The sequence below is a fragment of the Protomyctophum parallelum genome, assembly GCF_964188405.1.
Source record: "Protomyctophum parallelum genome assembly, chromosome: 4".
NCBI lineage: Eukaryota > Metazoa > Chordata > Actinopteri > Myctophiformes > Myctophidae > Protomyctophum > Protomyctophum parallelum.
Genome location: NC_139700.1, coordinates 6,247,400 through 6,262,625, shown reverse-complemented (window position 1 = coordinate 6,262,625; position 15,226 = coordinate 6,247,400). Strand labels below are relative to the sequence as shown.

The following is a 15,226-nucleotide window of genomic DNA, read 5'->3' as shown; positions in this document are numbered from 1 at the left end:
ACGGTCCCCGCGGCATCATCTCTCCATCCCGTTCTGTTTATCCCTTCCTCGCCAACAGTCCTCCAACAAGCACCCGGGCCGCCGCCGCCGCTGCTGCTGCTGAAGTCGCGCGCACATTTGGAAGCCATTTGGTCAACCAATTAATGAATCCAAGAAACAAATTCATCTAACGCTTTTGTTTGTCGTTGTGCGAACGGCATCTGGTGATGACCATCGACCTGCCCCAGGTGTAGACACGCGACAGTCTCTCCATGAGCCCTATAGCCAAAGGAGGCTCAGAGAGAGAGAGAGAGAGAGAGAGAGAAAGGCAAAAAACCGATGCAGTTTGTGTGTGTGCCCCGCGTGTGCGCGTGTCAAGTCCCCCTAATGCGACTGCAATAAGGCGCTCTCCATTTCCACTTGGTGCTGAAAAGCCGCGTTTGTCAATTACCTTGAACAAAAGCCCCCCCACCCACGCCCCGCCCCCAAAGCGCTGCCTGGAACATCCGCGGGTCGCCCGGTCAGTTTATTCCTGCATCCTCAAACGCCTTTCTGGCGGAAATCTGGGTTTTAAATCATGATATCGCTCTCTCTTGTTATTTACCGTCAACCCCCCCCCCGTTCTATCGTTAGGAGGCAAATATCAAGTCTGTGTGACGCCAGCACTGCCTTGATGTAAATGTTTTATTTAAGCAAAGCAAGTCACAGGAACTAGGCGTCCTCTGGTGGGTGCATATGGCAGAACGGCACGATAGCCTATTTTGAAGCCATTTGGTCAACAGCAAATATAAACAGTATAGGCCTAAATATAAACTCGTAAATAATATGCGCACACCCAGAGAATGTAGGCAGAGTGAATGTAATGACTTTAATACGTTACTCAGTTACAATACTGACGTTTAAATAACTTGTTCTTGTAAGAGCTGTTTTAATTAATGCAATTGAGTTATGGTGAGTGACACACTTGGCAAGCAGGAGTATTGTACGGACTACGGACACGAGCCCTAGCTGAGCTCCGAACACGTGCAGATGCAAACTATAAGGCGCTTACCCTGATGCCCCCAAATGTTAGAGGTGCGATTAAGTCCCTAATTTTCAATAAATTCGTGTTTTAATTCCGTTTGTGGCCGAACGCACCCCCCTGTTTACTTCCTGTTTACTTCCTTGGGTAGAAGTTTTTTAGCAAATCAAACCAAGGTCATTCTCCTGCAAGCTGAAAACAATTAAAAACGATTCAGCTCTCCCTTTATTGCCACCAGATGGCGCAAAGATTCACTTACTCACATCCTCACTGACAGGAGTTATGCAGTCAGGTCCCTATACTATACAAAATTATATTAACTTAGAAAGGCACATATTATGCAACACCATTATGCAAGATTGATTCAAGAAAATATACTAATGGTGATAATTGTGGATAATGTAATGCTGTGGTGGGTAGGTAATACTAGTAGGCCTACTGTGTGAAATGTGAATAGTAATTTGAGGAATCACACAAACCCGACATTACAACCCATTCAGACAGACTTGTGTTTAAATGGATAGGAGAGGCACCAGACGAATTATATCTGAACCGGAGGTTTGGGCCGTCTACAGTTAGGGCCACGTCGCACTGCCGATCCGACCGTCATAGATGTCATACTGTCATAGTAGTAGGCTATATATTGTTTTTCTCAAAGTAGCCGTTGTACCCATCAGATTACCCGTCAGATTATGGGATCTCAATAAAAGACTTATCTAAACAATAAAAAGAAAATGTATATTTTGACACAAATTTGACACCTACATTTGGTATTTAAACAAAGACCCAAAACATCAAATACCCCTCAACATTTCATCTGATCTTAGAATGGTCTTACCTTGAGCACTCTCTTATATTCAGATTCAGAATATGCACCCACGTGCAAAGGAGACAGTGTTATCCCATAGATTGTTGCCTAATATGAACTGCAGGACCTGAAGGAAAACGACTGAACTGTTGTCTGTCTGTTCAAGACTAGTCCTTTCACCACAATGAAGAGATTGTGTCTTACTGGTGCCATCAGAGGTTGTGAACAATGAGGCTAATTGTGATTAGCCCAGTGATTGGAAATGTGTCATAAAATGCATATCATTTCTTATAATGCATAACACTGTAAGATCTACTGTAAACAACTTCATGCTGCAGAGCTGCACTCATTGGCTCTTGGTTAACCCATTCTGGGCGTGAACCCCTTTTGGTGTTTTAACCAAGCATTATATATGTTACACTTTAGATATTGAAAAATAGCAGATCTACAAGCTACGAGCTTGTAGGCCTGCTATTTTTGAAAAACAGTGAAAATGTGGCACAAATCTTTCAGGTGACTTTTTAAATTTCAACATCAGGTCTAAGGTTAATCATCAAAAGTGCACAAACTGCAGTATAGTTGAAGCAAAAGATCATTTTTTTTAATTCAAAGTGAATCTCGACATAGTACACCGTCAATTCATAATTTGACACTCACCAATAAGAGTCACCGAGAAGGAACCCGCTTTGTGTGACAAGTACATGAGGCTTGGTCACATTGAAACTCACTGAGAACTAGAGGGGGCAAACTGATAAGACACACATGAATACATCCAAACGATAATCATTTCCCCAGTCCTCATACTGTTGTATATTGCACAGTGCAGTTGCTACATGTCAAACTAGTGTAGCATTTAAGAAAAAAAATCTAAAAACGAAATCATAAAGCCACACAATCTAGTACACACATTTAAAACAGTAACAGCTTAAATTTAGCAAACACGTCTAGATATTTTTTGTCTAAGTACGTTAAACGTGACGCCAGTAATTATAACTTTGTGGAACAACTTCTACTAAACATGTGTCATAGGAATCGTATAGGAATTCTTAAAACTTTTTTTTCCTCAGCCCAGAACCCAAATTACATACGTATTCTTTCTTGACAATCATTAAACCCATTACATTTTATCATAATGGGAACCTAGCAAAAACAGAATAATTAATGTATTTCCCTACTTTTTTCTTTTGTCATTATTGCGAAAGAGGATTGATTGATTTTGCCGAATGAAGGCACTCATCACCAAGGGAGTACATATTGGAATACTTGAAGGTATTTATAGAATAATTCCCATAAACAAATTCCTATTTTGTGAGGCAGACATGTCTCTGTATAGGTCTGATTCTGGTAACACACTTAAGCAATCAATTAAAAGAGGTCGTGTTATGGTATAGTAAATGTACATTACTGTAACCATATGATATAACTACACATATCTTGTCATGGGTGCTGAGCTGAAAAAAGAACACATGGTAATCAAGAGAGGCTGCACATTACAGAATTAAATTGAACAGATGATTATTTTTCTATTCAAATCAAAATTCTTCAAGTGAAGGCAATCAGTGTGCCACCAAACCCATTCTTATACATTTCTTATAAAGCATCCAGAGCTTAGCAGTGCATGCTCCTGGGCTCCTCTCTTGTATATCCAAATATCAGGGATTGCCAACACAGTAGCATATTAGACAAAATACAGAAAGCACACCCGTGACTTTAACATAGCAAAACGGTTACATCCTGACACAATAGATTAGATGTTGCATGGGGAGGGGGACAACTTTGGACCAAAAGCTTTGTATCTGAGAACTAATAAAGCAATATATGAAATATCTCGACTGAAACACATCTGGGTTAAGCCTCAGTTATACTTTGTTGTGCATCGTATCGCGCACAGAAAATAGCCGATCTACAAGCTCAAAACGTAATGAGCTGGGAGCTTGTAGATTGGCCATTTTCGGTGTGCAACACCGGTGTGCAACCAAGTATGAATCGGGGTTATGGCAATAGCTGCACACAAGTATTAATCAAATAGACACCCCAGTCAAAAAAACAGAGAAGATATCTCAGAGTAGCCAATACAAATGCAATCAAATACGACCATTACGCGTGAAGCCCAAAAGACAAGACATTTAGTTCCAAAAATACATTCACGGTTGTGAGTAAAGCTTTGCATTTGCGTGTATTCGACCATATATTTGAGTACTGTACGGTGTTTCTTGGTGCTTAAAGAGTGTAGTAAATGTTCCCTGACTCATACTTTCTTAGGATTCTGAAGGAAAGCAAGGATCGTTTCAGACGTCAGCTTTGTCTGATAAACAAAATAACTTTGGGGTTGCAAGAGCTGAAATTAAGAGCTGATCCCCTTTTTAGCAAGAACAATGTTCTACAAAGTCCAACCGCTTTGATATCAATATCAATACAAGACACAATCTGTGAACCACTCATTTGAAGAAGGCACTAGTTGTACAGTACAAAGAAGTGTAAATACAGCCAAGAAATTCATCAGAATAAAACTCAGGAAAAAAAGGAAAACATAAAAACACACCAATTACAGAATGCAAGGATGAACCCAACTAAAATTCCATGATAAAATACTGATGCTAAATGCATACACACACAACACACACAAACAAAAATCACACCCATACACACACCAAAAAGCAACAGAATAAAAAACAAACAAAAAGAAAACTTATACTTCCATTACAGCAGGTTTACAATCACTTCAAAACGACAAAGCAAATATACAGAGGCACTAGCATTATAAGAATACTATTCAATATACTCTATGATCAAAATAAACCCACCTCTATTGTATCTAGTCATCAGAACTACAATACAAAATAAAGAACGCAGGGCAGAACAAGATTAGTCCTCTAATTTCACAGCTACGGAAGTGGCAGATAATCAGAACATAGCAGCGTATTATCTATACATTCGACATACAGTTTGCCAAACAAAGCTAAGAAAAATAAAACCTCAACCTTTTTAAAATATAGTTCTCATAATATATTCTGATATCATCTCGATGATAGAAACAACAGTGTTGGGTGGTGAAAGGAGAGGTGGGTTAGAGCCGATGGTTCTGAAATGAATAATGAACAGTCTTTGACTCTTTGGTGCTGATTTCAGTAACATACCAGCCGATACGAGAGGCAATATCATTTGACAGAATACAGAGCTCTATGATACTAGGAATCAAATCCAGTTTTAATCGAACTCTGAGAGAGAGTAAAAGTGCAACCCGTATGCATTTGTTTTACACTCTCAAGAGTTAAATTAACACTTAGGGGTTTTGCTGTGGCATCTACCCTGCAGGAATGTATCAAAACTGACAAAACAGCATGCTTCAACTGTTTTGTCTCAGATATTTGAAAACAATTGCCACTATAGGCTACCTTGAACACTATATAGCCCAGCAACACTGTAAAGATTCTAGGTTAAGGTATTTAAAACACTGAGAAGCAGTTTGAAAATTAAGCGTGAAATAATCTACCTGTTACCTGTATATTTATTTTAATCAATACCACTCCCAAAATGTTAATCTAAAAAGTCAAATGCATTAAGTATAGCCTAAATGAAAACAAAACAAAACACAAAACAAAACACAGCAACCCGGAGGCCATCTAGATTGTATTGCAGTTACAGTAAACAGTGACAATACTGTTATGAATTAAGTACTATAGTGAATAGAAATCGATTATCAAAATATCAAATCACAACATTCTTTATATACATGAAACGCTCTTTCAGTCAAAGCCCTAAACGTGCATCCATTTACCTACGTATGGTAAAATCATTCTCTCGGTTAGAAAGCAAAGTGACGGGTTTACCCTAGCTGAAATTAAAACTAAACCCCACTTCTATTAGCTGAGCCCGTTATATACCTAACGGAAGCCGAAGCCGAAGTGCTCGCAAGCCCGTTTCCATTTAAAATTTAAAATCGAAGAACCATAGACTCCATTGTTAAGGCACTAGAAGATTATCAGCAGCAGTGAGTCTGCCCCCGAAAAAAACATTTTGAGTCTGTTCAATACAAGATGGCTTAACAAAAACAGAGCTGACTGGTTAGCACACGGCACGCTACAAGGCAACAGAGATAAAGGGAAGGAAAGAAGGCCTGATGGGGCTCAGACAAATAAAACCCAGCGGTTAATCATTTCATATTCCAAGCATTACGCAAAACACTAATTAACGGGAGATATGACTTCGAATCTCTCAATCATCATCATTGACTTTAATCACCACTATATCACTATATCACCACTTCCTTTGTAAAGCTTTGTAGATTTCAATCGGCCGACATGATTTCACAAGGAATTCTCCCTTGCACCGACAATCAAACAATACCACGACTGCAGTTGAGGTGACGAAGGTCTTTCACTTTCCCCTCGTCATCGTCCTCACACTGCACACAAAACTTTAAATCACCTCGAGCAACACCTCGGCTCATTTCATTCTCATTTACACATTATCAATTCTCTTATCCCTAATTGCGTCTTCCTCGTTCTCTTCTTCTTTTTGTGGATGTTTTAATTACAGATGTCCATTTCTGCTGCTTCTACCCGCCCAGGTCCCAGCCCGTTTCCCCATCACGTGGTATTGCTGCTGCCCTGTCCTGCTCCTCAGATATACGAGTACTGGTGGTGGTGGTGGTGCTGGTGGTGGCTGAGCTTGGTGGGGCTGAGGGGGAAGCCTGTGTAGGCAGCGGGCGAGGCCATGTAGGAGTGAGGAGGAGGGGGGAAAAGAGGCTTGAACTGATGGGGGTGGTGGTGGTGGGGGTAGCTTGGCTGGTGATGGTGATGCGGGTGTATGGTCGGAGAGGGCAGCAGCCTGTGGGTGTGGGGAACGGGGTGTCCAGGGTGGTGGGGGTGGGAGTTGATGCCCAGAGTCACCTGGTGAACTATAGCTCCCCCTTGGGGATGCGAGAGGCCATAGCCAGGCTGGAGGAGAGGGGGAGGGTGAGGGTGAGAGGAGAGCATGGCGTGGGGGTGGTGGTGGTGGTGGGTAGCGGTAAGGGGGCCGGCCGCTGGGTAGGACAGCAGGGTGTGGGTGGGGAGGCCCTGCGTGTGGGGGGCGGCGGCCGTGTGCGTGGGGCTGCTGTGCGGCAGATGGGTGAAGGTATGCGTGTCCATGGTAGGGGGGATGTAGGCGTGCGGCCGCAGGGGGCCATAGTTGCCGTTCCATTCCTTGCTGCTGTGGTTGGAACCGTAAGGCTGCACCTGAGGGGAAGAGCGCTTCATTAGAGGGCCAGTTTGTTGACTCTAGTTAACAGTTAAAAGGTGTTCTAGCAATACAAATGTTGTTTAATCAATTGTGTGACAATTCATTGTCAAGTTAAATTTGTAATTGTGAATTTGTGACAGCCCTATGTGTAGTCTCGCGTGGCCAGACTGTTGCCTCTAGCAAATTTCTAATTCTCTCTAGCTCTTTCCATGAGTTAACGATAAAGTGGATGTGACGCATCCCCTCACTTGCTGCAGCGGCAAAACAAAAGTCCTACGCTAAGCAAAACAGCGTGTCGATTGTTGAAGATAAGATGGCTAGTTCGTTTCCTGCGTTATTTCGTCTGTCATTAGTCTTGTCGGTGTTAATTCCAGAACACATTCCTGTGTTCGCGCACAAACAACATGAATCGCTCGAATGACTATTATGCTCCCGTCTCGGTTGTGTTGTCAACAGGACTAGAGTTCCATGAGCACCGTGTCGTGATTGGTCGAACATCTTTCCGGTCTGAGCAGCAAGAGGCAGCTTCCGTTACTCGGCTAGCATTCGGAGAATGTGGAACAGTTAGTTGTCTGGCAATGCGAGACTGTATGTGTGACGTCAAACAACTCCCAGATTCTGAGCCTGCAGACATCGGGTAGACAGAAAGTGAACAGAACTGACCTGTCCAAAGGCCAGCGGCTGCTGCTGCTGCTGCAGTGAAGTCATCTTCTGCTGCCGGGGCAGGAGGGGGACGGAGGGGAGGATGGCCACAGAGGAGGGTACATTCCGTCGGCCTACATTGCCGCAGCGCCCTTTGGAGCGGGACCATGAGTCTGAGCCTGTCAGAGGAACAGAGAACAGCCATGCTCATCAGGTGTGGAACATAAGTGACCATACTCACACACTGGCCATCATGCCCTTATGTCCCGGGTTGGGGTTTCCTATCGCCCCCCCCCGGAGGAGTATGACTGCCGTAAGATCAAAATGGCCGCTGTGTAAATATGCTCGACAATACACCGATTTCATCCCACATAACCTGCAGGGATTTAAAACATCCAAACACACAGTCTTCAAACAATAACAACCTGAAGGGAGGAAGAACTCATGCAACACAAGAGGACAGTTCAATCAGATAGGATGATGTACTTTAACAACAACACAGAGTTCTGTTTGAAGACGTACATGAAGAGAACCCCCTGAAAACGTGAAGCTACAAATCACAAAAGATTGGACGGTTGACTTTTATTACGGCGTTAACCTCAAACTTAAGTGATAGTGGTCCTATCCAGTTTGGATAAGGAAGCCAGTGATAAATCAGTGACAGATTGATGCCGCTAAACATTACAATGCTACGTATTAGCATGAGGACGCAGAATTCAATAATAATAATAGGACAGGACCAGTGTCCGGTTCATTTATATAGCAGAACATGTTGACCAGGCAGCAGATGGCAGGATGGGTCTGAGACCTGCGTGCAGGGTCTATCCCTGCCACAAACATATGGTGCCCTTCCTGTCAGATAACTTGCAGAGAGAGCAGATATTTATAGAACCTGACAACTCTCTGACAGACATGGATTACAAGGTCTGTTTCCACCAATGTTAAGATTAAAGCCTGGTAATAGACAAGAGGGAAAAGAAACAATAATAAATGGATACAGATGTTTGGTCTGTGGAGCTCGGAAAAATCTACTGCACATGATTGCGGTGCGTATCGACAAAAAATAGGTCCTTATTCTTTGTGGCATATATTATATATATGAGCACTTTGATAAGTTATTTTCATATAAAGCAATATACTATAGCTTGTATGGAATAACAACACAATCAGCAACATGTAACACAGTGGCCGGTTACATACAAATGATAAAGCGCCAAGAACAACTACATGAGGTACATATTATCAGCTTTCTGGATAACTGGGTAATCCTGTTCTCAGTCATTTTCATGTTTTCTCAGCCAGTGCCTTAAGGGGAGAACAACGGAATGTTTGAGCTACAGTAGTGGTGTGGCAGAATAACAATCGCCTTTTCTTCGCTGCACAATGTAACTTTTACTGCTTGTCAAGAAGGATTAAACCATCTGTCATATAAAATGCACAAGTATCTTTCTTCATAAGGCCGAGCAGCACTGTGGCAAATTGAAGCAGATAGTTAAGTACAGGCTGGGGGAAAACAAGAGGTAGAGATACACAAGAGAACACACCAGATTGTTGGCACTCAGCAAAAAGCAAAACAAAAGAACCTCAGGGGTTTAGTTGATCTTTAGACTCTGATCTATAGTCAAATCCACAGGGCAGTGCCCTGTAAGGCCAGCTGTAGGCAACCAATGCTGCGGTGTCAAGCTGTGCTTAATGTGACACCGCAGCGATGACTGCGCCCAGGACAGCCTGCATGGATTTGTCTATAGGCAGTTAAGTTCTGCACCCCATTTAAAAAAACAAACTCGACGACTGGGGAGAATTGCATGGTGAACTAAACTGAGATCAGTGTCAACAGGCAACTTCTGCCATTTTGGTAAGAACCAGCGGAGACAGTGGCTGTGAACCAAAACGTAAAGAAATGCATCCATTTCCCACGGGACTATATTCAGGATATAAAGAATAAGTTGCATTATCTCCCCCCAGCGATGTCAAGGAAAGGGACAGTTAAATGAGGGTGTTTCAGAAGAAGCTGAAAATCTTTGTCCACCCCTTCCATAAGGTAATCGCTCATTGGACATGATGACCGCGTGGGTGCCGACAGTCATGTGTGGGCGAGGGGGGCGATGTGACTGACGTGACTGCAACCTGATAACCTCCCCCTGCAGCTATCATGGTGACAGGTGAGACAGGCTAATGGTTTTCCGTTTAGTTGTATATGGATTTCTCACACTACCAGAACCAAACTGTATGAATTGGTCTTGTTCTGTGAAACAGAGTTGTTTAAACATACCAGTATTAACTGGTAAAGCTAAACTGGGTTAAGTTTCCAATTAAGTCTTAAGGTTAAAAGGAAAGAGGTATGTATTAGTCATTATTAAACATTGTCTTTAGATAACGCCCAACTCAGTGGCCTTGTGGTTAGAGTGTCCGCCCTGAGACTGGGAGGTTGGGGTTCGACCCTCAGGCGGGTCATACCAATCACTCTAAAAGAAATGGGGCCCAGTGCCTCCCTGCTTGGCACTCAGCATCAAGGGTTGGACTGGGCGACATAGTAGCGTCATGTCCAGGGGGTGTACTTGACTGTACATCATGTCCAGGGGGTGTACTTGTACATCAAGTTGCCTCATGCTACAGAAACAGGAGATAGCCTGCTGCCCTATGGGGCCTCATGGCTCAGAAAGGCTTACTTAGAATAACACTAGTATGTCCTGGTATGGATGCATTTCTAAAGGTATTAGAACATGACCAGCTCGGTGTGCCGGCAGTCATGTTCTAAAATTATCACCTGTTAGAGCCTCTATGACCCACTACGGGGTGGGACGGCCCGCTATGACCCACTACGGGGTGGGGGGGAGCCCCGAACACTCCCACATGACCTGCAAAGCAGAAATGGCCAAAGCACAGGTGACAGTAGACCAGGTAATATATATTATATGTGAAGAAACATTGAATTAAACCCAGTCATCATGACACAAAAAAATCATACGGTATACTCTTTTTGTATGCTATCGATCTATTGACCCATATTATGATTTGGAAAATATTAACCCATTCTGTACGGGAACCCCTTTTGGCGTTAGCATTATGTTATGATTTAGCTATTGAAAAATAGCAGATCTACAAGCTCTTAGCGCGCCACTCGGTGCTTGTAGGTCTGCTATTTTTGAAAAATCGAAGAGCGACTGACGTAGAAGACATTTTTTTTAGAATCTGATCTCAGGTCAGAATGGAAAACTGTCAGGACGTAGAAGACATTTTTTAGAATCTGATCTCAGGTCAGAATGGGTCAATAAAGAAACGTCGAACCAAAAAAAACAAAAAAAGCTAAGCCGCGCGCCACTCACCAGTTCTATGGGCACGGCCCTCCGTTCCCAGGCAGTTGTTGTTGTTCTGCACTCTCATCGGTGGAACCACCATGGTCCGGACTCCGTGGTGGGTGGGTCTACCCCCCTGGACCGCCGTGGCGGGCGCCGCCGCCAGCCTCGCCACCATGGCGGCCAGGGGCGGGCGCTGGTGGTGGTGGTTGTGGTGGTTGTTGTTGCGGTTGCCGTGGTAGCGGTAGGGGCTGCTGCCGCGCGGGGAGGTGGACGTGTCCGAGGTGGGCGAGCCCTCCACCGTGTCGCAGCCGCTCTCGTGGCCGTCGTCCTCGGACATGCTGCGCGTTCGTGGAAAACAACAATAATGGCCCAGTTAAGAACTCCAGCATCCATACTCTAGGGCAGAGGACCCCCAAATGGACACCAATTAGCCCACGGACGCCCATTTGAAAAGATATGCCAGGGACCCCCATAAGAGAAGGTCTTTACAGCTCTAGCAGTGATTCTTAACCACCAGTTTGACATGCATATTAGTCTACCGATGGCATGGACCGCAATCTATATTGTAAAATCAATGTTTATTTAACAAATTATTTAACAAATGGAACCAAATGGACCCGTTACATTTGTACACTCTCAGAGTTACAGACCCATAAGGGTCCACAAGTGCTTTTTGAGGGGGTTCCAGGTGGTCCCCAGCTAAAATCATGTTGGTAAATGAAAGGAATATGTAAAACACGAACACTGATATCAAGCCAGCCAGTGTAACATTATTAAATCAGTGAATAAATTAAAACACCCACACCCACGCAGTGCAGATATTAGCTTATTCTTATTCTGAACTCGCGCCCTAACGTTAATGTTTGCTACCTACCGCAAACATTGCCCTCAGAAACAGCAAGGCAGACTTGGGAGACATAACCCCCCCCATGTTGTGATTCGTGATTTATTTAATTCTCATGTTGAGCTAAAATAAGTTAATTTCATGTTGAGCTAAAAGGTCATAAATATAATTAATTGTTGTGGATTTACTATTGTTCTTTATTTGGAGTAAGAAAAAATACTTTTATTGTGAAGGAGTTAACCAGAAGCCTCACTTCACGTGTGAACTCACAACCTAAAAGGAACGTACATATTGTTCTAGTCGTTTACATTCTTGGTGCAACGAGGCCGACAGAATGCACGTAAAGTATTGAACCAAAGCCACGTTGTTTTTGTATCCACCCGTTTGTATTGTTGAACTGCTGAAGTCAGTAAACTTTGTAATTCATACTTTGGTGTAGTCATGTCAACCTTTTAAAGAACGTTTCAATACACCCCACCCCACCCAACCCAACCGACCACTGCCCAACAACCCCCCGCAGAATGCTACCTGTTGGGCCTCTTGCACGGCGACAGAGAAGGACTGGACTGTGGCGACTCGGAGGCCGAGGAGCCGGTGCTCAGGCTGCTGTCTGGGCTGCTGAGAGAGCACACCCTCTCCATAGACACACTGGTGTTTCTGCACGCCTCACACACACACTCCCCTTTACACCTAGAGAAGAGACACAATGTCAACTATCAATGGAGAGACGCGTGGTTTCTGTACGACACACATTCACGCCTCCAGCCTGAGATGAATGACTTCTATAAAAAGATATGGGCAAACTCACTTCAACAGACAACTGCCACCCCCCCCCCCCCCCCTCCCCTCCCCACCACACAGGTTTGTGGTCAATATCTGTGCATTAATAATTTACCGTTTTGGCTTTTATTGCACATAATAAAGAGGCGCTCTGATAGGAGAGAAAGAAATGTATAGACTCTGAAATGAGTTAGCAGCCAGGTTCATGATGTGCTTAACACTTCAATAGAACCTTCTACTGTGAGATAGTGGGTCTGACATTGCATTATTTCTTTCTATGCCCATCTTGTAGATAAAGCTTTCGTTTTTTGCTCCCGATCCGATCCCGATCCGATCCTTTTTTGCTCCCCCCCGATTTCCAATCACGTGATCGGACCGGGACGACCCTAATCATTGGCGTCACTCACTCTCGCAGCCGGCACCTCAGGCGCTCGTCGTCCTCCACGTCCTCCTCTCCGTCGGTCACCTCACTGCGGATGCTGATCACGCTGGGGGTGGGGCTCGGCGTGTCGCCCATCAGGACCGCCACTTCTCGCTGTTGTTGATGATTGGCCACCTCCAGCTGTCCGTCAGAGGAGGGCGGCGCCGCCGCCACCTCTTTGAAACAGCTCACGTCCTCCTCGGCCTCGTCCTCCTCCTCCTCGTCCGTGTTCGGCACTTCCTGGTTCCTGGTTCCCTGCGGAGGCCACTCCCTCCGCTGGGAGCGGTTTCTTGCCATCGACGCCTGCGCAATGACGTCCGCCATCTTGGGTGTTCGACACATGGACACGTGGACGTTGCTGGCGTGAGAGGAGTTCCTTCAGATAGAAATAACGAATGGTACAATAAACTACATTAAAACAAACGGGTTCAGTATTTCAGTTGTCAAGTCGTATTTGCCTGGTTTCCCCAAGGTCTTGGGAGCTTTAAACCATTGTGCAGATGTTTTAACTTCTCGTTTTCAGGCCTTGCCATATGGGACATGCAAGTTCTGAGTCATTTGTGAAACCCTTTTTTTCAAATATTTCAAAATGTAACAGGAGATTGATATGTTAGCTGGTAGAATGCGCTATTTTTGCAACTTTTGTGACACATAAAAAAAAAAACACAGGGCAAGGTTTCTGCCCGACAGCAACACATCTGTGTCCAAAGAGAAGGCACAAATAGAATAGGAAATACTTCCAGCTCTTCTATTTGTGTCTTCTAATTGTGCTTCTGTTTTGAGACATAGAGTACCTTTTGCACTTACTGCCTTACTCATTTGATACTGGAGAGTACAGTTTACACAGCAGCTTTTAACAGTGGTTTAAACAGCAGTACAGTATAAACAGTTTTCTTCGTTAACTGGACAATTCCCAAAAATATTCCCTGCCATCTGTTCCTTCAAGTTTAAAAGACTCACCTGTTGTGGGCATGCCGTTCCTTAATGTTCCTTTTATTGGCTGGCTGGGGCCACACGACGTGGGCTATGCCAATGTTGATTGGTTGAGGGGCAGACATGGCTGACATGTGATTGGTCAAGAGAGGCTGCTGCATCACAGAGTTGTAGTGGCCACTATGAGGATGCAATTTCCTGCAACAGGCAAAAAAAAAAAGCACCAAACTGAAGAATGTTGTGCTTTGTTTGGATAGAACATTTTTAAACGTCTAATGGCAAATTCTGCAATCTTTCATCATAAAATATGTTTCTGGCAAACAGTGCCCCTACTGATACTAATAGTCATATACTCGTGCTCATGGCCACATACGCACGGACATTGCTGGTTGTAGGAGTCGTTGCACCACTCAAAAATATATGTTTTTTTTTTTAACCAGCCTGTATCCATTCTAGGATTAACACAATACAACGTATTGTGACGGGGGTTGCTTTTTCTTTTAATTCTGGAAAACTTTCCCCTCCATTCCAAATGACAAAAACAAAACAAAAAACCCCTCCATGACCACAGAGAAATTCCACGCCAAGGGGAAAATCCTAAAAGCAGGGGAATTTCCACGATTCCGACGGCCCGGGTGACTCACCCCCAGTCACTGATCCTCTGCGTGTCGTTGGTTAGGGAGGAGGGGGGCGGGGGCGGGGGGTGAGAGGGAGGAGGGCCCACCGCAGTCATCTGTTGCCAGGCTGCGGGGACGAGGAGCTGCTGCCCTCGGCTCGACCAGGCCTGCTAGTACACAACACAGAGGTTAATTACGCAGTCAAACTGTTCATTATGCAAACACTCAAATGGATGAATTAACGCAAAGGATTTAGAGCATTGTTTCCCAACCACTGGTGACCCATTTGTGGGTCCGTACATTTTTTGTTTCCTATACATCCTTATCCCATTCTGACCGGGCACCCATTTTGGTGTCAGCATCATGTTATGCTTTAGCTATTTAAAAATAGCAGATCTACAAGCTCATATCGCGCCACCGAGTGGCGCGATACGAGCTTGTAGGTCTGCTATTTTTGAAAAATCGAAGAGCGACTGACATTTTTAGAATCTGATCTCAGGTCAGAATGGGTTCATCAGACCAGTGTGTGTCCGGCGGAAACCTCGTATGAATCTGATCTCAGGTCAGAATGGGTTAAACATACAATCTACAAGCTCACTGCGCATCATAATGTGTCGCGAGCTTGCCGTGTGGATCTGATATTCATGCGTGAAGCGGTT

General features: G+C 44.2%; 1 protein-coding gene across 3 annotated transcripts in view; it reads right to left on the bottom strand.

Moving 5' to 3' along the window:
• Nucleotides 1-2,387: 2,387 nt before the first annotated feature.
• LOC310857916 (homeodomain-interacting protein kinase 3-like) overlaps nt 2,388-15,226 on the bottom strand; it is a 42,272-nt gene continuing 29,433 nt past the window's right edge. Inside the window, exons 12-18 of one of the 3 annotated variants that reach the window (XM_083763907.1) lie at nt 14,595-14,737; nt 13,978-14,148; nt 13,004-13,393; nt 12,345-12,506; nt 11,000-11,310; nt 7,695-7,852; nt 2,388-7,027 (exon numbers count right to left, since the gene is read on the bottom strand). In XM_083763907.1, the coding sequence (XP_083620033.1) occupies nt 6,431-7,027; nt 7,695-7,852; nt 11,000-11,310; nt 12,345-12,506; nt 13,004-13,393; nt 13,978-14,148; nt 14,595-14,737 (1,932 nt within the window). In that variant the 3' untranslated portion in view covers nt 2,388-6,430. The remainder of the gene's footprint in view (nt 7,028-7,694; nt 7,853-10,999; nt 11,311-12,344; nt 12,507-13,003; nt 13,394-13,977; nt 14,149-14,594; nt 14,738-15,226) is intronic. The other 2 variants (XM_083763909.1, XM_083763908.1) reach the window with 2 other exon arrangements.